Source organism: Prionailurus bengalensis, chromosome A2 (assembly GCF_016509475.1).
Source record: "Prionailurus bengalensis isolate Pbe53 chromosome A2, Fcat_Pben_1.1_paternal_pri, whole genome shotgun sequence".
Classification (NCBI taxonomy): Eukaryota; Metazoa; Chordata; class Mammalia; order Carnivora; family Felidae; genus Prionailurus; species Prionailurus bengalensis.
Window position 1 is genome coordinate 9268715 of NC_057348.1, and position 25279 is coordinate 9293993.

The window sequence follows — 25279 nt, forward strand, 5'->3', positions numbered from 1 at the left end:
AGAGTATATAGCACTTTCTCTCTCACCTGTGTTTCGTGCCTGTTTCGTTCACTGCCCGGCTGTGGCCTGCCTGGCTGTGGCCTGCCTGGCGCCCTCTGGCCCTGATCACATGCATAGTGTGGCCAATTAGGTCATTGTTTCTGCCGGGAGGGGGCCCACAGACGATGGCCAATATGGTGGTTCGGTGGTCTCGTCTGCACCGGGTAGCTGGCCAGAGCAGGAGGATCAGCTGGGCTGCAGGCTGCCCCTTATGTGTGTTGAGCTCAACTTTTGAGTTTGGACTTGGGATCGAGATAGCTAATGAGCACGGGCTGGGGAGGCAGGGCCCACAAGTCTGTAAGCAAGGCCCTGCCTGCTGTGCCACGGGGAACTCTGTGGGGAGCAGTGCTGGCTCCAAGCACAAAGGCCGCTGCTCCACGGAGGAGTAATCTTCAGGGTATTGCCAGCCCGAGAATATGGCCAAATGAGAGGCCCCTGCCCCGAGGATGGGCCAGATTTCTCTCACTTATTTATGGTATTGTGGTTTATGAAGCGGGCCCGGCACACGGATCTCTGGGCACAGTTTCAAATCCAAACATTTCTTTTAAATTAAACAACACATGCAGTCTCTCTGTCTCTCTCTCTGTCTCTCTCTCTCTCTCTCTCTCTCTCACACACACACACACACACACACACACGCACGCACGCACACACACACCCGGTCTGTTCAAGCCGTGCTGCTGCCCAGGAGTATTCGGCCACGTGGGTCAGTAACTGAGGATGATGATTCTGAAGCCACCATTTAATATTAGATTTTGTAACTCAGAGATTCATTAATATAATTACTCAGATGCCAGCCTGGCTTGGCAAGGTCTCTTGAATTGTGTTCCTCTCCGACAAAGCGCTCTGGCTGCAGGGATGCCCCTGGTGTGCCAGAGCCCCACTCACTGGTTTGCGGACTGTGGGCAGAGGCATGTGTTGGCCTCCTTGGCACACCCTCTCTGGGAGAGGCTGGGCGATCCCATGGTGGCAAGTCCTGCCTTGATGTGTCTCATTAGGAGACGGGCACCTCTGGAGAGTCTGCCGGCAGAAGTGAACAGTCAGCTGGGCGAGGCCCCATTTGAATGCAAGTTTGACCCGGGCTCGGCGGGTGGCCGGGAAATTTTGCTCCCCTGGGACACTTTGCGCTCATTTCGTAGGTTTTTCTCGCTAGGCTAGAATCTTGGAACTAAGACTGTGTTGTATCTGCCTTTGCATCGGTCTCTTGCCCAGTGTGTAGCTTTGTACAACCCCCAAACCCATTTTGAATATTGAATTACCTTCAGATGGGAAGTAGCCCACTGCCTATCCTTGAGATGACACAAAGGCACCGAATGGCATACAAATCAGAGAAGGGGCTGATGAAGGAAGGGACTGAAGGCAGGGGAGAGTGGCCGGTGTGCTAAGCAGCCATCACGAGGGGAGCATTCTGACAGATGAGGAGTGGTAGAAGCTTCTGGAAGGACAGCGGCAGGCAAGTGAGAAGCTGTGGGTTAGTGGGTTGAAAGGGGTTCGGTTTCTCAAAAAATGTATATGTTTTTTTTTTTTGCTTTATGGCCATTGACATATCAAGAAGATAGGGAAAGAGCAGCTCTCTTCCTGGCCCCCTCCTTCCCCTGGCCCTTTGTTAGAGGAGCCCCTCTGGGTGGGCCACCGGCCCTGGTTCGGCCGGCCCGCGCTCTCTGGCCTTCCCTCTGTCTCTCTGGCTGGCCCTGCGGGACCAGAAGGGGCGACCCCCCCCTCCTGGCCTTGCGGCAAGCACATGGTCCCCTGAGCCTGTGGCCTCTGCAGAGGCAGCCTGCGGGGCTGCCGAGCTCACCCGTGACAGGATCTCCTCCCGTGTCAGATCCTCTCCCCCCCTGCTAACCTCGTAGATGCCCTGCAGCGTAGGCTGGGAGGCTGCGGGCCCGGAGCATCCGCTCCCGCTGGCGTGGAGCTCAGGCATCCGAAGTGTTTGCCTTTTGCTCTCCCCCTCGCCCCCCCTCCTCTTGCTTCAGAAGCCCTGGCCTCCAGGCCCCTGTGTGGAGGCAGACTCGTGGCTGCTGTTCCAGCCCTGTCTTCGGGAAGACCCCTCTGGCCTTGGCCTCCCCGGCCGAAGATGACCGCCGTCCCCCAGCTGGTACCTGTGCTCCTGGCTCTGATGGCTGGATTTGGTTCTTAACGATAAATTATTAAAGGAATGTGAACAGTCTCTCGCACAGTGGCACACGCACAGTCACCTTTCTGGGCCAATCCCAACGTCTCTTCCGCTGCTGCTGCCCCTTTGCTGGCCTCAGACCTCAGAGTGGGTCCCATTCGTTTTCGAGGTAATTCCCAGCTCTTCCCTCTCCGCCTGAAGACTCTCCAGCCAGCTGCTTCCTCCTTTCCCTGAGCCTCTTTCCTCAGGCCCCACGCGCCTGCCCGATACATTCTAGGAGGCCCCTTTCCCCTCCAGAGTCCCCCTTGTCCAGAGGAGTGGCCCCCTGCCCGGTCTCGGGGGTGGGGCAGGTGGGAGTACGGCGTGCTGCGGTGTGGCAGCAGTTTGGGGGTGTCACGCTCCTCCTTGATCTGTGTCGTTTGGCCTAGTGTCCACGTGAGCCTGAAAGTTTCATGTGAACACCGACGGACCCGCAGTGCTGTGGTTTCCCATTGCCTCGTTATGTTCTTCTACGACGTGGGGGGCGGTCACCTACATACAGTCTCTCATCCATCCGCTGCTTTAAAAAAAAGATATTTTCCCGATTCTAAGACTCGTGCACATTCATCATAAAAACACCACATAAGCACAAAGTCTAGAGGGGTCAACAGTTATCAACATTCTGGGGCGCCTGGGTGGCTCGGTCGGTCAAGCGTCCGCCTTCGGCTCAGGTCATGATCTCGCGGTTCGTGGGTCCGAGCCCCGCGTCGGGCTCTGTGCTGACGGCTCAGAGCCTGGAGCCTGCTTCCGATTTTGTGTCTCCCTCCCTCTCTGCCCCTCCCCAACTAGCACTCTGTCTGTCTCTGTCTCTCAAAAAATAAAATCAAAACGATTAAAAAAATTAAAATGATCACCATTCTGCCACTTAAATAGCCACTATTAAGCTTTTGTTGTATTTTTTGTACCTATTTGTGCACGTTTTATTTTTAAAAAATTCTCGAGTTTATGATACTAACACTTTTGGGTGCTACTTTTAAAATTTTAACACCTCTGTGTATTCAGCCGTATCACAATTTTTCAAAAACTAATTTTTGGTGGTTTAGCGTCTTTTCTTAGCTGCATTTCCCCTCATTTTCAACATTTCTGATGAGTTCTATCCTCTTTTCATTTTGGAAATGAGAAATTACCTTTTATTATTAATGTAAGAGGTGCTTGGGTTTTTAAAAATTATTTATTTTGAGAGAGAGAGAGAAAGAGAGAGCAGGTGTGTGCAGGGGAGGGGCAGAGAAAGGGAGAGACGGAATTCTAAGCAGGCTCTGCGCTGTCAGTGCAGAGCCCGATATGGGGCTCGAAGTCATGAACTGTGAAATCATGACCTGAGCCAAGATCAAGAGTTGGATGCTGGGGTGCCTGGGTGGCTCAGTCAGTTAAGCATCCGACTTCGACTCAGGTCATGATCTCACGGTTCATGAGTTCGGGCCCTGCATCAGGCTCTGTGCTCACAGCTCGGAACCTGGAGCCTGCTTCAGATTTTGTCTCCCTCTCTCTCTCTCTGCCCCTCCCCTGCTCATGCTCTGCCTGCCCCCCACCTCAAAAATAAATAAAAACAGGGGCACCTGGGTGGCTCAGTCGGTTAAGCGTCCGACTTCAGCTCAGGTCATGATCTCGCGGTCCGTGGGTTCGAGCCCCGCGTCGGGCTCTGGGCTGACGGCTCAGAGCCTGGAGCCTGCTTCCGATTCTGTGTCTCCCTCTCTCTCTGCCCCTCCCCCGTTCATGCTCTCTCTCTCTCTCTCTGTCTCAAAAATAAATAAATGTTAAAAAAAATTTTAAAAAATATAACAACATAATTTTTTTTTTTTTTAAAAAAGAACCAGATGCTTAATCGACTGAGCCACCCAGGTGCCCTATTATTGGTGCTTGTTTAAAAAAAAAAATACAGGGGCGCCTGGTTGCCTCAGTCAGAAGAGCATGTGACTTTTGATGTTGGGGTCGTGGGTTCAAGCCCCGCGTGGGGTGTACAGATAACTTAAAAAAATACAGACATGCTTTGTAAACTGCTGCATGAGACTTGAGCGGGCCAGAGTTGACGTAATCCCTCATCGGTGGAAGCCTTTACGGGGCACAGCCTGCTGGGGCGGACATCCTGGTGCAGCAAACTTTGCAGCTCTGTGTATGAACTTCAGACAAGACTTCCTAGCAGTTGAATTGCCAGGCAAGGGGTACAGACTCTTCTTCACGTGGATTATTACATTGCTGTCTGGCAGTTTGGTTCCCACAGACGACACATGAGGACTTCGTTCATGCCACCCAGAGCCCCAGAAAGACACCACCATCATTTACACACATTACATGCCCATCCTGTATATGTTACATGAGGATGTCTCTTTTTTTTTTTAATTGATACAATCCACCCCATAGCGTGGGGCTCGAACTCACAACCCCAAGATCAAGAGTCATGTCCTCTACCGTGTCCGGGTGCCCCCAGGATGCGCTTTGTATGAGCCCACCCTCCCGTCCCTGTCATAGACGTCTGTCTGTTGCGTCAGCTCACGTGTCCCCAGGAGACATGGCGCTGTCATCCGCTGTAAGAGCTAATCTTGGACATCACCCCTGGACACCTCTGGGCTAGCACTGCTGGCAGGGGAGGGGTCCTCAGGGCCCTGGCATGGCAGTGTCCGTTCCCTCGGGCCGGGAGCTGGCAGGGGAGCCCCAGGACCGCCTGGCAGTGAGCAGGTGCTGGACACAGCATCTGAAAGGCAGCAGCCCCCAGCGCCACGGCGGAGGCGCGGGCCCATGGTGGCCACCGGCAAGCGCCTCGAGAGCTCCCGAGGAAGCAGCTGCTGCTGACCCCCGAGGCCAGCCCGGCCGGCCGTCTGCCGCCAGCACCCTGGGCCTGCCTGGGGAGGTGCATTCCTCCTGTGCCTGGAGGGGAGGCTAAGGGAGGGCGAATCCCTCACTCTGGGCCGTGGACGCTGTCTTCACTAACACACACACACACACGCACACACACACACACACGGACGTGCATCCTATGCCCCAGAGATGGCATCCCCCAGGGCCACACAGCCCCCGTGCCCTACCCCGGAACCAGGACTGTCTCCTCCCCCAGGTGTCTAGGCACGCGTGCGTGAGCTGCTCTCCTCAGGCTCCGTCCCCACCGGCACCTGCCCCGTGCCCCTGCCTCTGCGTGTGCACACGCGGGTGTTGGTTCGCCTTGAACCCGGGCCTTGTGTCACTCTCTCCCTCTCTGGCCCGTTGAGGCTGCAGGGTCTCAGACCCCCGGCGACTCTCGTCCCCCACCCTTCTGCTCGGTGCGCCGTCTCGCCAGGAACTGGACCGTCCCCAGGCACGGCAAGGTCAGGTCGGAGCCTCCTCGTGACCCCTGCGGCCCAGCGGGAGGCCTGTGAGGTGCAGCGGCGGAGGGAGCCGCGGACAGGGAGGCCTTTCTTCCCTCCTCGCCGCAGCAGCTGTGGTGTGGCATCCCTGCCTCCAGGGCCCGTGGCCACGCCACCGTGGGTGGCACGCGTGTTTATGAAACTTAGCCCGTTCTTTTCCTCCGCGAGGGTTCGGCAAGTGTTACCCTGTGAGTGCCTGTGCGGTGCTTGTGTGTCTGAGTGTCAGAAGGTGGGCGTCTGTGTGTGAGTGTGGGTTGGAGGGTGTGCGTAAATGTCAGCGCGAATCACACCCTGGGGACGTTAAGAGGCAACTTGGAGGGTCACCCGGTTCGCCCTGTGCTTGCTCCCATGAGGACGCAGAAGCCCAAGGAGAGTGCGGTTACCTGCCCCTCCCACCCCCGCCACCCAGTGAGTGGCACCCAGGTTCACCCAGGGGCACGGCCGGAGGACTCCAGGCCCTGAGCCCCTTTGGCCTGAAGCGAGCGTCCACGGAGGGAGCGTGTGCACTTGCCACAAAGTGTCAGGCCCTGCCCTGCCTGCTCGGCGCCTGAGCAGCTCCTTTCTGGGGCTCTTTGTGAACCTGCCTCGCTATTAATCTACCTGTTAGTAAAAGAGATTACAATTGCCATAATTACAGGGCGCTATGGCTCCACCGTCAGGAGCAGGGCTGAGTGAGAGGCGAGGGGTGGGGGGAGTCCAGCCCCACAGGAAGCTGCTATTAAAAGCCCCATGTTTTGATATGGCACAGGGACAACAGCCCTTCCCGGGGCTGGGAGGGGGAAGGGGAGGGGGGCTCGGGGGGAGGGGGGCTCGGGGGGAGGGGGTGGGATGGGTTCCCACTGTGGGCTCTGGCATGACACAGGAGGTCAACGGGGCTAAGGACGGGGAGGGCGGGACGAGGGCCCCCGGCCGCTCTGACCTCACGGGCCCCATGCTGAAGGAATAAGCCTTTGCAGGCCGAGAATGGAGGAGACATGGTGGCACTTGTCAGGATGGGACAGTGGCTCTTTCTGAAGGGGCTCCGCAGTCACCAGCCCCCCACTGGTTTGTGTGGACACGCAGGAGCACCTGGTCTGTGCCAGCCCAGAGTTGTGTGTGACATGCTCCTAGAAAAGGACCCGGGTGATCATATGACATAGAGGTTCTCAGCGTGTGTGTGTGTGTGTGTGTGTGTGTGTGTGTGTGTGTGTGAAAAAGAGAGAGAGAAAGAGAGGGAGAGATTCTATCCCCAGGGGACTTCGGGCAATGTCTGGGGACATTTTTGGTTGTCACTACTGGTGACAGTGGGCTGAGGCCAGGGATGCTACCAACTGTCCTACAGTGGACAGTATAGCCCCCCACAGCAGAGAATGATCCTTCCCCAATGTCACAGGTGTCACAATGTCACAGGTGTCACAGGGGAACCCTCAACACAGCAGAGGAAAGGAATGGCAGCGGGCAAGTCAGACTAGAGGAAGGCCCTGAGGACTTCCTGGAGACCTGAGCAAGTCTGTCCCTGGTGGCAGCCCAGGCCAGCAACCCAGTGTCCTGACCCCATGTCGGGGGACCACAGGCTATGGGCGTTCCTAGCCATTTGGCTCCCTTTTCTGGCAGCAAGAGCTAGACCCAGATTGGGGTTCTCGCCCTTTCGCACTGCCCCCGGCCCACGTCCTCATGGCCCACTGAGGCATCTGGAAGGGAGGGGCTCAGATATTCTCCCTCAGTTGGAGCCTCCCGGGCCCCTCCGGGTGGGAAGGGCTTGCGCCCTCCTGCTGCCATCCTGCGAGGACACCAGCCACACCCTGGCTTCTCCGGAATGCACATCTGGCCCGGCTTCTGCTCTGAGGCATGGAGCAGAGCAGGGCAGCGGCCTCACCAGTGAACCCAAGTTTGCCCTTCTCTGGATGGGCGCGGGAAGCCTTCCTCCACTATTCGCTGTTGTCCACAAAAGAGACACTGCTGCCCCCTTTCCACTTCTGTTTCCACTTTTTGCTCCCAACTTTGTCCCCCCAGCCCTCCCCGCCGCCGCAAGGTGCTCCTTGGGAGAGAGGACAGGGTGGTCGAGTAGGAGGCACACTAGGAAGGGGCCCGTGGTGCCGGGCAAGGTGGATGTGGGCACTTCTCGGTCCTCCCTCTTAGGGTGTGTGCACTCCTTGCGAGCGGCCTGTGTGTGGAGCGGCTTCTGGTGCCCTCTCCGCCCTCAGGCAGCCGAGTCTCTGTTATTCCGCAGACAAAGCGCTGAGCTTTTCAGCTGTTGTGAATTCTGTGTTTCACACCGAGTCCTTAATAGTGGAGTCACTTTGCCTGCCCCCCCCCCTTTTTCTGCCTTGACAGGTCCAACCTTATAATTTTACCTTCTCCCGTCTCGTGGTTGCTCCTTTCCTTCCCTCTCCCCTTCCTGGGGTTTTTTGCGGCTCGTCTCTGGGAACCCCCTTTAGGAGGAATCGCTCCTGACAAGAGGGGTGGGGCTTCCTGTCAAACATTGGGAGTTGATGTTTTGTTTGGTAAAGTGTCTGTAAATAGGCTGTGAGGCATTAATTCTACACGGATCCCTGTGCACCAGAGCGTCTTTTTGTGTCTGTGCACGTCTCCGTGCGTGTGAATGTCAGGAGCAGAGAGAAAGAGAAGGAGGAGGAGAGAGGAGAGGGATCGCGGCTGAGGGTCCTGGTTCCCTTCCTTCTGGGACATTGTCTTGGCCTAAATCACAGGCCCCGATCAGGAGAGGGCCCAAGGCCCAAACCCTTCGAGGGCCAAGGAGAATGTCCGGAAAGAAGCTGTTGTGTACTATGGTGTGTCTGGGCTGGCTGTTCAGAAGGTTGGAATGGGACGGTGGGCCTGTGACTCTGGGTATCTAGGATTCTGAGGCCCTCAGTCGGTAATGCCCGCAACTCGTGATCTCAGGGCTGAGTTCAAGTCCCACGTTGGGCTCGGAGCCTACTCGAAAATAAAAAAATAAATAGAGTAAGGCTTCTCGTTGCCTTAGATTGGCCCCCTGTTTAAGCTTCAGGTGGCTTACCTATCCCAGGATTTGGGCTCATAGTAAACTCACTAAAAACCCCGGTGCCCTTGACTTTACTAGCTCAGCCACATCCGTTTTCCCCGCCATCAGCCTTCCAGACCGCGGAATACCCTCCCTTTCAGCTGCTCCTCAGCTGACACCCTCCCTGAATCCATTTTGCGCTGCTCTTCCCCGGCCCTGTTAGAAAATGTCGGCTCCAACCACACCGTCTTGCCAACAAAGGTGCAGAACGATTTTGGCTGCTTCGTCCAGGAAATAAATTCCTCTCCGGTGCCAGAAACCATTGAGTGGTGCCCCGTGTTGAGCTCCGGGGCCCAGCACCACGGGCAGGGCGTTGCTCCGGGCGAGGAGGGTGGAAGCTCGGCCTCCGGAGGCTCTGGGGACGAGAGCCTTGCTTGCCGCCCATTCCACGTGCCTTGGTCAAGGATCCGAGAACTTGCCGCTTGGCCTGTTCTCCCAGGCCTGGCTTTCCATCTGCGATTGCCTGTGGTCCCGTTAGTCCCTTGACCCCGGGTAGACAGACAGACAGACAGACAGGTACACACACACACACACACACACACACACCCGCCCCCACCTGCCCTGCGGCATCCAGGCTCCTTTCTTTCCAGGTACCTCGCCCAGGTTCTCTTGCTCCGTCTGCCTTCTAAAGGTTGATTTCCCCAGGGTCCTCCCACTCTCCTCTCCTCTTCCTGTAATTGATGATGCTGTCAGTGTCACTGAGCCCCATCTCACCTAAGCCCACGACAGTCCCCTCCCACTGTTGTAAGGATTACCCCGAGTTATGCCTGGAAACCCTGTGGACAGAAGAACCTTGCTGGAGGCCGTGCATTAGGGAGCAGCAGCCTGGGGCCTGTCCCCTCCATGCACATCTGCCCCCAACCTCTGATCTCCCTGGCTCATCTCAGGACTGATTTCTCCAAACTCTTCTTTCGAGCTCCCCCCGGCCAACAGCCAGTTGAAACAGTATCCATAGTGACCTCACAACACTCCCTGCTCCTCGCTTTTGTATCCATTCCATGCCTGTCTCCTTTGGGTTGTCACCAACTACCCAAGCTTGTGAGCCCTTGCAACCAAATTAATGTGGCCCTGTGGTGGCTCTGAAGCATCCCTGCCTCTTCACCATCACCGTTGCTTTCCAAATTCAGCTTCCCTCTTCCAGATTTGTTTTTTATCGGGAAATAATCCGCATAACACGAGCCACTATTTTATTATTTTTTTAAAGTTTTATTTATTTACTTTGAGAGACACAGAGAAAACGTGAGTCGGGAAGGAGAAGAGAGAGAGAGAGAGAGAGAGAGAGAGAGAGAGAGAGAGAGAGAGAGAAAATCCCAAGTAAGCTCTGCACTGCCAGCACAGAGCCCGACGCAGGGCTTCAAATCACGGAACCGTGAGATCATGACCTGAGTCGAAACCAAGAGTCGGACGCTTAACCGACTGAGCCACCCAGGCGCCCCACATGCCACTATTTTTTTTTTTTTAAGAGGAGTCCATTGGGTTTATTTTTTTTTCCAGCGTTTACTTATTTTTGAGAGAGAGAGATTGAGAGAGAGACAGAGCACGAGCAGGGGAGGGCAGGCAGAGAGAGAGGGAGACACAGAATTCGAAGCAGGCTCCGGGCTCCGAGCTGTCAGCACAGAGCCCGACGCGGGGCTCGAACCCACAGACCACGAGACCGTGACCTGAGCCGAAGTCGGACGCTCAGCCGACGGAGCCTCCCAGGCGCCCCCACATGCTACTCTTTCAAGTATGTGATTTAGGGAGGCCTGGCTGGCTCAGTTGGAAGGCCATGCGACTCTTGCTCTCGGGGTTGTGTGAGCCTCTGAGTGTAGAGCTTACTTAAAAATAAAACCTTTGAAAAAGAGAAATAACGTGTATGATTCAGTGGCATTTAGTGCATTCACAGTATGGTGCAGGCACAACCACGTCTCTATGCGTGTGCCCGTTCCCATCCATGGAATCATACGCTTTGTGGCCTTTCCTGCCTGGCTTCTTTCACCGAACACCCTGTTGTCATTCATCCACGCGGCGGCGTGGATCAGGACTGCCTTCCTTTTTCTGGCCGAGTAATATTCGGCTGTGGGTGTACCACATCTTTTATTTTTATTTTTTCAACGTTTATTTACTTTGGGGACAGAGAGAGACAGAGCATGAGCGGGGGAGGGGCAGAGAGAGAGGGAGACACAGAATCAGAAACAGGCTCCAGGCTCCGAGCCATCAGCCCAGAGCCCGACGCGGGGCTCGAACTCCCGGACCGCGAGATCGTGACCTGGCTGAAGTCGGACGCTTAACCGACTGCGCCACCCAGGCGCCCCGTACCACATCTTTTAAATCCGTTCTCCCACTGATGATCATTTGGGGTGTTTCCGCTTGGGGGCGATTGTGGACAGGGCCGCTGTGAACATGTGTGTTACAAGTAATTTACGTGGACATATATATTTTTTTTAATTCTCTCGAGTATATACCGAGGAGGGAAATTGCTCTCTCCTCTAGAGTTTTGTGACCACCTTCGACTGGGCAGGTGGCCATACCATTCTGGTCGCACCAGCTGCCGTCTTCTTAGGTGGGAACCCAGGATCTCTCACAGTCTAGCCTCTGCTGGTGGTTCCAGCATCATCTCCCCTCACTGTCCCTGGCACTGTGTTCCTGCAAACAGAGCTCCCTGCAGGCTTCAAGGATGCTGTGCTGGTCCTCCCCTCTCGGCTTCTGCTCACGGTTCTCTCCATCTACCTTCCTCTTTACCCCTTTGTCCAAACACCTCTATCTTTTACACCCCAGCCCAGCTGTCACCTACCCTTGGTGCAGACTTCTCCCACCTCACTCCTCGCCCCCAGAGCCTAGCCCTCCTTTGGGAGGCCCTGCATTTTAGCCATTATGCCCCCCAGCTTCGAACTGGGGGGGGGATTTTCCCAGGGCAGCTTCTCTGGTCCTGTATTCAGGGGCATCTGGCAGGTAATAGGTGCTTAACAAACCTGTTGGATTAACGTGAAGGCATCGTATGTGCCTTCCTTGCAAGGGGCAGGTCTCTGGGTGAACCACCTGGGTGCCCCTGCAGACGCACAAATGAATATACTCATGCAGTATGCCTCCCATCACCTTCTGGGCCCCAGGGTGTTAGCGTCCTCCCATTCGCTTCTCCATGGCCCCATGGGAGCAATGAAAGGAGGCGTATGGGACAGGATTCCAAGAGCCCCAGAGGTGATTCTGAGGGAACCCAGCCCCCTTTAACCCAAATAGGTGAACAGCAGGTCACCTGTGACCTGTTTTCTCGCTGTTCTTCGCTCCTCCTCTAAGCACAGAAGGGTTGTTCTTTCCTCCCATCCAGACCCAGCCGGTCTGGAGGTGGCCCCAGAGTGGCCTCCGTGGCCCAGTGTTGTTGGCTATGAGCACGGGCTCGCCTGAAGGGCCCTGTGCACCCTGGGGACCTTCCCGAGGCCAGGGCAGGGGGCGAGCAGAGGAGCCAGGAGGCAGCTGCCCCAGGCTTGGATGGATGCTGTGCCTGGATCCCAGATGCCGTCACAGAGGGTAGGGCTGAGGCTGTCCCACAAGGTGTAAAGGACCCTGCTTGCCCCCCCTGCACCAACCCCACTCAGGCTCTGCCAGGTGGCCCGGGTGGGTGGGTGGCTCAAGGGGACATGCCGGCCACCCCACTGCAGGCCGAGGGAGAAGCAGGGGCGCACTCACTCAGGGTAGGGGGGGATGGAAAGAGAAGGGGAAATGCAGTCTGCACCTGAGGGGGGTCTGCACCAATCAGCAGGCAGGGGAGGCCACCCTCTTCTCCCTATGGCCTACCCACCCCCCCCCACTGCCACCGAATCCTACCCTGCCCTTTCCTAGCTGGGGGTCTAGCTGTAGTCAGCCAGCCACACACAGGCAGGTTCCCCAGACAAGCTGGAGGCCCAGTGGCCCCGCTCCTGGCAACTCGCCGCCTTCCTAGGCGCTGCCTGGCCCTCCTCCTCCTCCGCCTCCCTCAGCAGCCCTCTCCTCTCCCTGGGCCTCTTCCCCACGTGGCTCATTACAACTCCAGTTGTTCAGGTCTTGACCTCAAGAGCCTTCCCTATTGACCCCTGACCAGCGATACTAATCTGTGTCAACAGGCCCCAGGGGTTAAAGAAACACAACCGCTGAGCTGCCTCCTTAGCAGGTGCCTGGAGGGGGCAGGGTGGCTCCTGGGAGTGCGGCTGGCAGAAAGGAGCTTCCTTAGCACCGCCCCCTCCCCACTTCACCCCGCCCTCCTGCTCCCCCTTTCCTGCCCTCTGGGATTCTCTTTTACTCTGCAGACCCCCTCCAGCCCACGGTCCCCTCCTCTCTGCCACCACTTCCTCCGGTCTTTCCTTTGCTCTCCACTCTGCCTTGTAGAAATCAGGACCAAATGCCCCCTTGTGTCCAGGTCGTGCTCCCCTTGTGCTGTTCCCCCATCTGTACTCCTTCTCTCCCTCTCCCTCTCTCTGTCTCTCCCTCCTCCTCCTCCTCCTCCTCCTCCTCCTCCTCTCATTTTCATTCCTGGTAAGGATCCTCCCACTTTGCCTGTGGTTCTCACACAGGAGTCTACATCAGCATCCCCTGGGGGGCTTGTTAGACATCGATCCCTGGGCCTGCCCTGAGGGCATCTGCATTTCCAACTAGTTGCCAGGTGCTGCTGGCCCTCCGGGCTGCCCCCTCCCCACCCCAGCCTCTGCCAGCTGCCCACTCCCCCCACCCCCCGTCTGCACCTTTGTCCCCAGGGGTGAGGCCACACTTGGGAGGCTGAGGAGGCAAACTGCTGGCCACCTTGGTGGGAAGCTCAGACGGGAGTCATCCCTGTGGGGCACGGACCCTCCCCTCCAGCAATCACTGTATTCCCAGAGCACAGGAGTGGGTCACCTGAAGGGTGACAATGCAGGGGTTGAGGCGTCCGGCTGGCTCGGTCAGTACAGCATGAGACTCTTGATCTTGGGGTCGTGACTTTGAGCCCCACGTTAGGGGTAGAGTTTACAAGAAAAGAAAAAAGGAAAGGAAAGGAAAGAAAGAAAAAGATAACGCAGGGTCTTCCGGGTGGGACCCATCCTGTATTGTTGGGAGTCATGCAAGGGAGAACCCCCTGGCCCTGACTCTGCTCGGGGCCATGTCAGCATGAGGGGCCACCCTCCTGACTTAGACAAGACAATCTGGGTCCTCTCAAGAGTTGTGTGTCACATGTGTCCCCTTTCTTTCTTCTTAAGCTTAGCTTATTTATTTTGAGAGAGAGAGAGAGAGAGAGAGAGAGAGAGAGAGAGAGAGAGAATATCCCAAGCAGGTCTGCACTGTCAGCGCGGAGCCTGATGCGGGGCTCCAACCCACGAACTGTGAGATCATGACCCGAGCTGAAATCAAGAGTTGGGACGCTTAACCAACTAAGCCACCCAGGTGCCCCACCGGTGTCCCCTTTCTTGGAATGTGCCCTTAACTCTACCCATTGATGGAACCGTAGGCCATCTCCGCATAGCATCAGCTGCTGCGTGCTGCAGGGGGCCTCCCCCACCCCCACGTGCGTGTAACACACCCACACACCAGGGGAGGGAGAATGCTGGGCACACGGACGTTGACCTCTGGCATTGTTCCGTATGGCCCCTGACACCCAGGAGTCTGAGTTCCCACGTTGGCCTCGTCCTGCTGACAGCAAGAAGGACACCCAGGTAGAAGAAACCCCACAGGCCAAGAGTCCGCCTGCCTTCTTTGCCCCCATTTTGAGCTTCTGTTACTGCCCCGCTCGCCCATCGTAACATTCTCTCCTTCTGTGGGGGGCAGAGCCACAGGCTGCCCCACGCGTCTCGACTAGATACACACTTGTCGGCCGGCGATGGCCCCTGGGAGCGTGCTGAACAGAGCGCTGGTGGGGCTCCAGCAGGGAGAGGCCACCACAGGCCTTGTGTGCTTGGGTGGGCTTGACATTTTGCGGGGGTCTCTCTTACTGCCTGTGGATGTGCCGGTGGGCCCAGGAATCCCAGCTGGGGGTCAAGCTGGCCAGTGGGGCACCCCTGGGTGCTCCCCGCCTTCCCTGGGTGCTCTTACTCTCTTGTGACTTTCTATTCTGTCCCCCCACTCCCCCAGACCCCTCCTTCCCTTCTTCCTCTTGGCTGTGGCTCCCTGGCAAGGCTGGAGAGAAATAGACGAACTCTTCAAAAAAAAATTTTTTAAGTTTCCCAAACTTTTCCAGATGCCAAGAAGAGGCCAGAGAAACCCTGCAACTGCGGGGGTGTGGGTGGGTGGGGTGGGGAACATGCTCCAAGGCCTCCCCGCCGCTCAGTGGAAAGGAGGAAAACTAGGGGAACAGGGTGACTTTGGAACCTCAGACAGCCCACCTGGAGGTCAGAGGGCCACTTTGCCATCCCCAACACGTGCCCAGCCTCACTTAACCACCCCCCCCGCCAGTGTGGGGAGGCAGAAGCAGAGGATAATGTCCACAGGGCTCCTAGGGACTGCAGTATCACATTGCAAAGGAAGTGACTTCTGGGGTTCAGTAGGATTGAATTTGGGACAGAGCACCAACCCCCCAAGCTGAGTGAGGTCAGGAGCTGAGAAGAGAGGTAACCTGGCCCCAAGGGCTCCCTCCCCCATATTCTGGGGCCCGATAAGAGAACCCACCACTGCTGGAACGAGGGGTGGGGGGGACAGACATGAGGGGGTGGTGTGGGGGGACCGTGCAGGCACCACTGTCCTCCCCTGGTCGCACCCATAAGGGGCGCTGCCCCCACCTCTGCCGTTCTGTCCATCCACTCCCTGGACACCTCCTAAAACAAAGGCCTCTTTGTGGTCCTGGCCCACTGGCCCGCTGCCAGCCACATTCTTTGCGTGTTTCCTGAGCACAGATCCCAGCTCAGTGGTCAGCTCCTCCCCCATTGGCCCAACTCCTCTGGGCTCAGAGCAGTCCCCTCTCTGCTGCCCTGCCCAGGGTCCTCCCACAGCTCCCATCCCTCCTGTCAACAGATGTGGGTCGAGAAGGGAGAGAGCCCTAGGAGCTCAGCCTCTGGGCCCACAGAGCTATCAGGGGCAAGCGGAGATTCCAGCCATCCTGGCTCTGACTGATCTCAGTCCGTTCCGCTGAGCCTTAATGTTCCCTTCTGTGCGAATGGGGGAAATAACTACCCCGTGGAACTATCAGACCGGTCAAATGTCTCCCAAACACCCAGCTCCTGCCTGCCACACAGTGGCTGTACCAAGTAACTCAAGCTCCCCGCACCGGCACTGCACCCCGGGGGCTTGGGGAGCCGGCGGTAACTTCGGGGGATGGCTAAGGAGCTCAGAGGGTCTCCAGAGCCTTGAGTGGGACACTTCCTGCAGTCCCATGGGAGACCCAGAACCCAAGGCTTACTCTAGGGGAACCCTTGCCCTCCTGTGGGATAGAGCTAGGTCCTTAACAGTGGCCCACCAATACCAGGCATGGTCCTGTTCCCTGTGCCCCCTGCCCTTCCTGGCACCTACCTCAGTCTGTAACAGCGTTGGGCAGCCCTCTTTGGGTTAGACGTGGGCCAGGGCAGGGGCTAGACCTCTGAATAAGGGGACCTGGGAAGGGTGACGGCAGGGAGCCCAATGGAGAGACGGCTGTGCTTTTAGCAATAGAGCACTTTGGAAAGTCGACGGTCACCTCCAGTCACCAGTTACTCATGGTCACACACGGTCCTAATGAAGTCCTAGATTGCTGCTCTGGGGTCCCCCCCCCCTTGTTAAAAAAATGTTCATAATTTGGAAAGAAAAGAAGCTTTTTACAAGCTGGCGGCTCTAGGGAACTTTCCGTCGGGTTCTTTCTGGCCTCGTGATGGGTGGGGCCCACTTTTCCCTTCCTTCTCTCGAGCTCTCCTAATAATCCCCCTCCCCCAGCCCCACTAAACACACACACACACACACACACACACACACACACGCTTTAGGTGACCTATAGCCGGCTGTCACCCCCAGAAAGCTGAAGGAAGGTTGGGGACCTGTCTGTGCCCCCCGCCCCCCCCCCCCCCGCCTTGGGCCCCAGCCAAACCCCAGCACCACCTCCCTCGCCCCCAGAGATCTCTGACCTGGGCCTAGAGTCCTCAGAGAGCAGCCCTTCCCAGAATCCGCCCCGGGCCCCAGCCGTGCCCGCCCTCCCCCAGGGCTTGCCCCACTCCCCTGCTGAGTGAGGGTCCCCCGAGTCCTCCAGGAGTCCTGGGGCCCCTCCGGGAAGGAGGCGAGAGGTGCTGAGCTCACCGCCTCGGCATCTGCCCTCCCCCTCTCTGGTGCGAGGGCCGGCCGCACTCCCGCCAGCGCCTCGCTCCCTAATAGCTTTTTAAGTCCAACCACATGTGTCTGCGGAGCAAGGAGCCGCCCCTCGCAGGGCCTCGGCTCCCCTCCCTCGCCGGAGACCACCCTCCACTCGGAGCAGCCTCGGGGCTGGGGGAGGGGGTCTGCCTCCCGAGAGCCCATCTGCTTGTCGCCGGCCCAGCTGGGCGAGGAGGGCCGTGGAGGCGGCTGAGTGCCCGCGGCTCCCGGGAGTGCTGTGCGAGGAGGCCGGCCCTGAGGCTCCGCGGGGCTCGAGGTCCGCCGGCCTCCCTTGCCGGTTCTGGGGTCCGCGATCCTCTCTCCCTGGGGCAGCAGGGAGGAGCCAACTGTCTGGGTCTGGGAGCCCGAAGTGGGCGCCTAGGAGGTGGAGGGGGAGCTCCGACCTCCGCTTAGGGCCTCCCCGGCCACGGCTTTGTGCCAGCACCTCTCTCCCGCGCCCGGCTCCACTGTGGTGACCCCGTGATCGCCCCCTCTGACTTGTACACGTGTGGCTCCCTGTGCGTGTGAGTGGTCTGTGGGGAGGCCTGTGGGGTGCGGTTTCGCAGAAGGGGAGTGAGGGCTGAGAACCAACGGGCAGGCAGGCCTGGGGTCCTAATGAGAAAATTGCTTCCAGCCAGGGAGCCCTGCTCTGCGGCTGAAATTGCATCCAGCCCGAGCCAACTCTGCTGCCGCAGTCCCGCCCTTCGGAAGGAGGTGGGGGAGCAGCCCTGGGCAGGGGGAGGAGCGGGGCTTGCACAAGACTCAGACCCCCTCCTCCCTGCCCCCCCCCCAACACCTTGGAGAGAGTCTTCCGGCCTCTCGGGGGAGGAGGGGACTCAAGTGAACTCCAGGGCCAGGCTTGGCTCAGGACCCTACAGCTTGATCCTTGGGAGGCAGAGGCGGGAGAGGGGACAGAGAGACTCTCCTCCTCTCCCTTCCTCTCAGTTCCACCACATTCGTAGAGCCCCCACTGCGGGCGGAGGTCCTCAGAGAGGTGGACCCATTTACAGGTTTACTGAGAAAGGGTGCGAAGAGCGCTTTGTCTCCACAGAGATCCTGGGTGCAAGTCGATCCCGCCAGGAGTAATTTGAAATTCAGCCTCTCCCAAAGACTTAGGGTTCAGCCCCTCCTGCCTGCTGCCCCTGCACTCGGGGGGGAGCCCTGTGTCTGCGCCACCCCCCCCCCCCAGGCTAGGGGACCCACTCAGTGAAAAGCCAGCTTAGCTTGCTTTCTTCGGTTGCTCCAGCCTTTCAGGAGAACCACCTACAGGAAGAGCAGAAACCGAGGCCCCGAAGCCAGCCCTGCTTCTGAGGAAAGCTGCCAGTTGGCTCCGTGAACTCCAGCCCCACAGATGAACCAGCCTCGGGGCGTGCCCTTGCCCTGCCCCAGTGAACCAGAAGGTCCACCTTCTGGTTACCTGCGGGGAAGACCTATCCCACTCCTGGGAAAATACTTTTCCTCACCTGGGGCTCTGGTCTCCGCTGCTGCTTTGCTCAGACTCTGGATCACCTGTTTTTTTTAGATTTTCGAGCTGGTGGTTAGGGACGAGGGTTGTGGGGGGGGGGAGGGGGCAGAAAGAGAATGGGCCGCATCCAAGTGCTTAGCTGCCCTTGGCACCTGAGGTGAACCTGACCATGAGATTGCTCCCCAGAGAGCCCGCCCGTCAGCCTGGACCTTCCTGCCCCCCCCCCCCCGACCCCCTGGGTGGGGCCTCACCCAGCACTGGCAAGTTGTAAAGGCTGAGCAGAGCAGGGAGTGAGCAGGAGTGCTCGAGGGAGGGAAGGAGGCAGGGGGAAGGAAACAACCCCATTGTCATCCCCCAAATTACTGGCTGGGATGGCAGGGGAGGAGGCGGAAAGCCGACATTGTTTACTTAATTAAAAGTAAACAACAATTTGCGCTGCCAGCCTCCCATTAGCTGTGTGCCGAGCCCCAGAGCTGGGGACTCGGCTTTCGCTCCCGCCAAGCCTGGCTCCTGTCACAACACCCCCAGCCTGGGCTCCCCAGGGCCCTGCACCCTTCCCTGGTTCTGTCCTTCTCAGGCTGAGCGGAGGAAACAAGCTAAAACCAGTAGTGTCTCAGCGTCCTCTGGGGTGGGATGAGAGTCACTTGGCAGGTCAGCGTGGGGTGAGAGACCCCTGCGTGTGTACATGGTTAGGCCTGGTTGTGGTCCGGCAGGGCAGGGCGGCGGGCGGGGGGGCACCACCTGTCAGTTTAGCCAGATGTTGGCTCACTGGGGAAGGTGGCCTCCCTGCTTCTCTCCCTACCTGAGTCTCCAGTCTTCACTACCTGGAGGCTTGGGCCTCTCTGCCCCACCTCCCACTTTTTTTCCTTTTCCCTTTTAGCAGCTTATAAACATCCTTCTCCCATCTTTTTGGCTCTGCTCCCAGAAGGGGGCTGTTCGAGGCTCCAGGAGGGCTTAGGGAGAGAAGCAAGCTCCCTGGGCCCGGGGAGAAGGGCTGCTGGAACTAAGTCTCCCCTCCCCCCATCCCTGCCAGGACAGCCACAGGTGACCCCGGGAACAGGGGAGGCGAGTTGGCCTCTGCTAGGGCTGAGCTGGGGACACCCAGCTCCAGCATTTCTGGAGCCCCCAAGCAGGAGGGGTGGTAGGATGCTGAGAGGGGGGTGCATTGATTTCCTTCCACCCACCTCCAGGGACTGAGCAGGGTAGCGTACCTTTCCAGGGGTCTGTCCCCAGGCAAGTCCCCACCTCTCCTGTGGACTCTGCTGTCCCCCCACTCCGCTGTCCCCCCACTCCAGCGATACAGAGGTCAGGCTTCAGGTCTGGTTCAGGGCATGACTTTGGCTTCTGACTTTAACCATGACAGCTTTCCCTTCCTCTGTGGAGGTGGGGGCAAGTCACTTCCTAGCTCCGTGCTGCTTATCAGACCATTGCTGAGCTGGAGTTGCCCTCAGACTCCTCTGGCCAGATGGGTAAGGTGGGGAGAATATTTCCGAAAAAAAGAGCCAGACCTGAGACACTTGGGAAGTCAAGCCCCTGGGATTTAAGCCCAAAGGGGGAGAGGTAGGGCAAGGCCGTGGTAGTAAATACGAGAGTCTCAGTTTTCATCTTGTGCCCCAGAGTGGCGGGTCCCACCAGGCTGATTCTTCCCCGAGGCGACATTCGCCAATGGCGGAGACACTTTTGGTTGTCACTACTTGAGGGGGTGTGATGCTACTGGCATCTAGTGGGTGGAGGCCAGAGATGCTCAAATCTTGCCCCACCACAGGGAATGGGCCATGGGGTGGGGTTTTTGAGAACCCTGGAGTTTGGCCCTCGGGCAAGATTCAGATACCCACCCTCTCCAAGAGCCATCCTGCCCCACCCACCCCTCTCCTCCCCCAATATCTGCATCCTTTTTGTCTTCCTCTGCCCCCGTCAGGATTCACACATCCACACGCTCCCAGCTCCCGGATTCACACACATCAGGACTTTCACATGCACTCACACACAGAGAAAAATCTGGGAAGTCTGTCCCGCGCTTAATTGAATTAAAGGACTGGGGTTTGGCAGGACATTGTGTATCTGAGCTGCAGCTCCTCGCAGCCGTTTCAGCTCTGGACAGGATGGTCCAGGCTCCCTGCTGTTCCTCTCCCCTCGCCTTCCCCCACTTTTCAAGCCAGGGGCCTGGGAAGGGCCAGGTCAGCGACACCCCTACTCCTCTCCGCTCCCTGCCTTGCGTTCAGATACTGCTGGCAGGGGGTCGGGCCTCCTGAAAAGCAGGTACCCCCTAGCATGAGGCCAGGGGACTGGAGCAGACCGGTCCAGTCCAGTCCCTCGTTCCAGGTCTCCTGCTGCCCCGTGCCAGGGTCCGGAGCTACAGGGTGTCACTGGTTGGAAATGGACGCACTTCTTGGCCCCACGTACAGCCATCCAGCTCTGTCTGCCAGGCCCGAGGGCTCCGGGGAGCCCGCCCGCCCGCCCGCCCGCCCTAATGGGCAGAGCGGGATTGCCAGCAGAGGGCACACAGTGCTGGGGTGGGAGGACTACCGTGCCTCAGGTCCTTTCCCCAACCTGAGCCCATGGGGTGGGGTAGGGCATAGGGCGTGCAAGGCGAAGGGGATGCTTTTCTACGTCTCTTCCCTCCCACTGCTGCCAGGCTCCCTCTGTCAGCCTGTGCTTTGGCAGGCTGTGGAGGTGGGCCTGTTCTCAGTCTCCCTTTACAACCCCGCTCTGGCCCCTTCTTGGGAAACAGGAGTGACCTCAGTCCCTGTCTCTCATCTGAGGATGACTCCAGCACCAGAACCCAGCCCTCACTCTGAGGAAGCCCTGCAGGAGCCACGTCTATAGCCCAGAGCCCAAGGGTATTAGAAAGGTCCCATGTCTAGAATAGGTACAGGGGACGCCCTGGGCCTCACTGTGGGCGGGAGGGGTGTAGTCAGCCAGCCTGTGCCTCCTGGGGCTCCATCTTCTAGCATGTGCCACCCTCCCTGGCCATGCTTTTGGGGGGGGGGGCTGCTGCATGCAGATCTGCCCCCCCCCCAAAAAAAAAACACCCACAGCTTAAGAGCAGCCAGGGCAAACTGCTAATGGCCGGTAGTGCAGGCGTCCAGAAGGCCCATTGGAGGATCCAGCCCAGCCCAGCCCCACATGTGTGACCCTAGGTACTTGGACAAGGCAGGGGGTACGGAGCAGGGCTCCCCCCACTACCCCCCACTGCTAGGCTGCTCCACTGGCTGACAGGAGGAGTGGGAGAAGGACTGGGGGGTCAGGGAAGCGGCCAGACCCAGTCCGGAGCCCTGAGCAGCGATCTGCACTGCCCAGGGTCAGGGGGGTGGGGGGAGCGGGCCTCACCTCGGCTAACCTCCCTGCCGAACAAAGGGGCCTTTCTCCACACCCGCCTGGGAGGGTGTGCCTGCCCGACGGCTGCCGCCACTGCAGAGAGCGCTGTTGTTTTTTTCTTCCTCTTCTTCTTCTTCTTCTGGACTTTTCTCCATTTCTCTCCCTCATTTTGGTGCCTGATCTCTGACTTTTAGTCTCCATTTTTAACTTTTTGAGAGGCGGGGGCGGGGGGGGGGAGGCGGAAATCTTCCTCTTCAAGCGTTTATCAAGTACAAGCGTTTATCAAGTACAGGGGCAGGTCTGTGCTGCCCAAAGGTGGGGGCGTCGTGGGAGTGTTGGGAACAGTCCTGGGGTCACGCGGCCGCAGACTCGCCCACATCCAGAGCAGCCCCGCTCCGGGGAAGGCAGGTAGGGACCGAGCGGCGCGCCGGCGCCGTGCAGGGTGGGCCCGGGCTCGCTGGTTTACCCCCACAGCCATGCACCTGGCAGCTCCCCCCTTCCCGCTCCTCCTCGCTCGCCCATTCCCCGGCCCCCTTCCATCCGGCCCCCGCACCGCAAGCTGTTCCTAATCAATGAGAACGGGAAGCTCGGCCCTCACATTACATCACGGGATGTGCTTGGCAGCGGCAACGGCAGCAACGGGAGCCGCTGCCTCGGGCAGCACAGCCCTGGGTTCGAGCGGCCTAGGTCTGGCCGGGTCCTCCTTCCTGCTCAGGCCTCGTGGGTGTTGCAGAGGGAACCCGGGCCCCTGAAGCCTCCCGCGGGCGGCGCGCAGGTTCGCCGCCCCCGCCCCCGCCCCCGCCCCCGGCCGGGTCCCCGGCGCTGCCGGCGGAGGGCAGCTAGTGTTAACTCGCTGCGCCACCTAGCTACGGCGTCCGGGAATGCAGCGCGCCGTTCCCCCGGGGTGCGGCCCCTGGGCCCAGCTGCCCCACTCTCCGGAAAGCCCCCATCCGGCCCTTCGGGGCATTGTCAATGGAGAACTCGGCACCTGCCAACCTGGAGGGTCGATATCTAGCAGCCCGGACCATCCCAGCCCTGTGACTCTGTGTAGCTGCCCTTTGACAGGTGGCCAGCCTCAGTACTGTGTGCAGGTCCAAGCTTCTGGGAGATGCCCCTCAAGCTGCTGTTCAGGATCACAGCAAAGCTGAGACACAGGGCCCTGGGAGCTGACCTCCTTGCCCCATCTGTGCTGTCTTTATGTGGGCCTCGCGCTTTATAGAGTATAAAACCATCGGGTCTTCTCTGTAAAAATCCCTACTCACAGCTCACTGTGGCGTCCAAGGCAAGCCTGGCAGGGGTTGGACCGGGAGGGAAAGGAGGCCTGGGAGACCACCGGGTGCCTCATAACAGCAGGTCTAGGATTTGGATTCCAGGCTCAGGGCTCGCTCTGGCACCCAGAGCCGTCTCCTCCCCTCAGGAGGCCACCTGCCTACCCACTTATTCAACCCAGCCTGGGCTTTCAGGGCTGAAAGTTGGAGATTTTGAGTCAGAGGCCCAGATTCTTCACGTCTTATCTGGACAGCTCTGGACGGTGGCTGCCTGAAGGCGTCGGGGGCTGGGGAGTGGGGAGCAGAGCAAGCTGGCGAGAGCGTCTCCCTGCCCTGCCCTCCACAGGGAGACACTGCATCCTTCCTCTGGTTAGTGCAGCCCTCGGGCGCGGGGGGTCTGTGTGGCCAGGCCTGCACTCCGGGCCCACCTGGGCTTTGCAGGAGAATTAGTGCTACTGGGGTTTCCACATCAATTCCTCGGGTATTGAGCGTCAAGGACGGACCTGCAGGAAAAAATGTTCTCGGGACGCGGAAGGTGCCAAACACCTGGTGCTTCTGTCCCCCGGGGGGGTCAGTGTAGCCACAGTTGGAAGAAGGATCTAGAAGGATCTATTTAGAGTCTTGTCAACCGCTCCCAACTGCACGTCCAGGTGTGGTGGATATAGTCGTGAACAAAACACTGATAGGCCTTGACCCCAAGGGGATGATGGTCTGGTGGGGTGCTCCCAGGCAGGAACCCCTGGACCTGGGAGGCCTGGTGGCCAAGTCCTTAGGGCTCCTGAGCCCTCCAAAGCCAGAGTTTTCCACTCTTCCAGCCCTGGCCCAGCCAGAGGCTCCCAGCGTGGATGGGATTTGAAGGAAGGGCTACTTGGCCTCCAGACTCCAGACAGCAGTCCTCCACTTAGACCTTTGGTTGTGGCACATGTTTGTGTTTGTTGCCCTTCCGTGAGCCCAAGTCTGTCTCCCCGCAGAAGGCAAGTCCTTGCTAAAGAGCCTCCTTTAGCCTGAATGTCAGGTGCTGCCCCTTAGGGGGCTGAGGAAGTTAGAGTGCCTGAGGGGAGGAGGCAGGTGGCCTCGGCCTGCTGTCGCTCAGGTGGGTTCTCCTTCCCAGGCCCCCTGGATTCTCCTTAGGAAAGGGGGGCAGGTGGGGTAAGACCGTGCTCATGGCCACAACGGGAGAGGTAGCATGGAACACAAGGAGGCCAGGGAGCCCTCGTGTTGCCCCATCCTCGCCGTCTCCTGGCCAGTCTGTCCGTCTTTCCACAGGTAAGGAAGCTCCACATGTGGGAGGCTTCCCCTTGCCCAGGGCTGAGGGTACCTTTCCTCTCTGTGGGGACTCACTTCTGCCACCTTCTTTTCCTGGTCAGTTGTTCCTTTTCTGCCCCTTCTTCTCATTCTTTGCTTCCCCTCCCTTCCCCAGCACATCGCAAGGGTGTGTGGGTAGAGGCTCCTTGGCCTGGGGGCTCTCCAGGCCCTCACCCTGATGAGTGCCCTCTGCAGCCAACGGCTGGCTGCAGCACAGCTGTGCTTAGGAGGCCACTCCTGAGTATTTTCAGGAAAGTTTTCTCCCCTTCTGTTTTTTTGTTTTTTGGTTTTTTTTAAAGGAGTCATTTCCTCCTTTCCTTTCTCTTTCTCTCTCTGCTTTCTTCCCTCTTTCCTCCCTCTTGGAACCTTCTCCTTCTCTGCTTTCTTTCTATGGCAGCCTTGTTTGGAACCACTTTGCTTTGGTTCCGATGTGCTGTCTTGGCCTCTCTCTCTCTCTCTCTTAGTTTTCATGTTGTCTTCTTGTCATTCTCTTGCTCGGGGGCTCAGTGACCGCTTCCCTCCTTTCCCCAAACTGCCACTTGTGTCAGGTGTGTCCCTCCAGAGCTTCTGCGCCGCCCCCCCCCCACTTCTCATCCCTGGTTGGCATTAGCGCCCAGAGGACTCTGTGCCTTAACAAATAATTAGACCAAGGACAAGTGTATTTGGGGGATGGGGGGAGGGTGATGCCTGACCCTGGGAGGTGGGGACACTATTAATAGTCCTAAGAGCAGCTGGAGGTGGGGGCAGTTGTCTGGCCAGGCCTGGGCAGCTTACAGGGCCAGAAAGGGCAATGCTGGAAATAGAGCGGGTGGGGGTGGGGGAGCAGCTCCGCGTGCCCCTAGCCTGGACGGGGCGGGGGGACACCCTCCACAGGGCCCACCTTTTCTTGGTGTGCTGGGCCCACTGTCAGTTTCTGTCTGTCAGGCTGAGGAGGGGACAGAAGCTTTAGGGGCTGGGGGCCACTCTTCTGGACCCCGCTATTACATGACTCCTGGCCCCAGGCCCTCTTGCAAGTGTTGGCTCCAGCTGCTGGTTGAGCCGTGGCACCAGCCGGCGCTCCCAGGAGAGGCAGCTGGGCACCCGTTGGGGCAGCACCTATGCTTCTGGTGTCCTCAGCTCTCTCAGCCTGTGAGCAGAGTGGGAGGAGGAGGA

General features: G+C 58.6%; 1 protein-coding gene across 10 annotated transcripts in view; it reads left to right on the forward strand.

Annotated features, from left to right (window-relative positions):
• NFIX (nuclear factor I X) overlaps nt 1-25279 on the forward strand; it is a 99017-nt gene that overhangs the window by 42296 nt on the left and 31442 nt on the right. The window contains exon 3 of one of the 10 annotated variants that reach the window (XM_043586733.1): nt 18018-19726. The exons of the other annotated variants lie outside the window; for them this stretch is intronic. Within the exon in view, the coding sequence (XP_043442668.1) occupies nt 18018-18082 (65 nt within the window). The 3' untranslated portion in view covers nt 18083-19726. Of the gene's footprint in view, nt 1-18017; nt 19727-25279 lie in introns of those variants that run through there. 10 annotated transcript variants of the gene reach the window in all.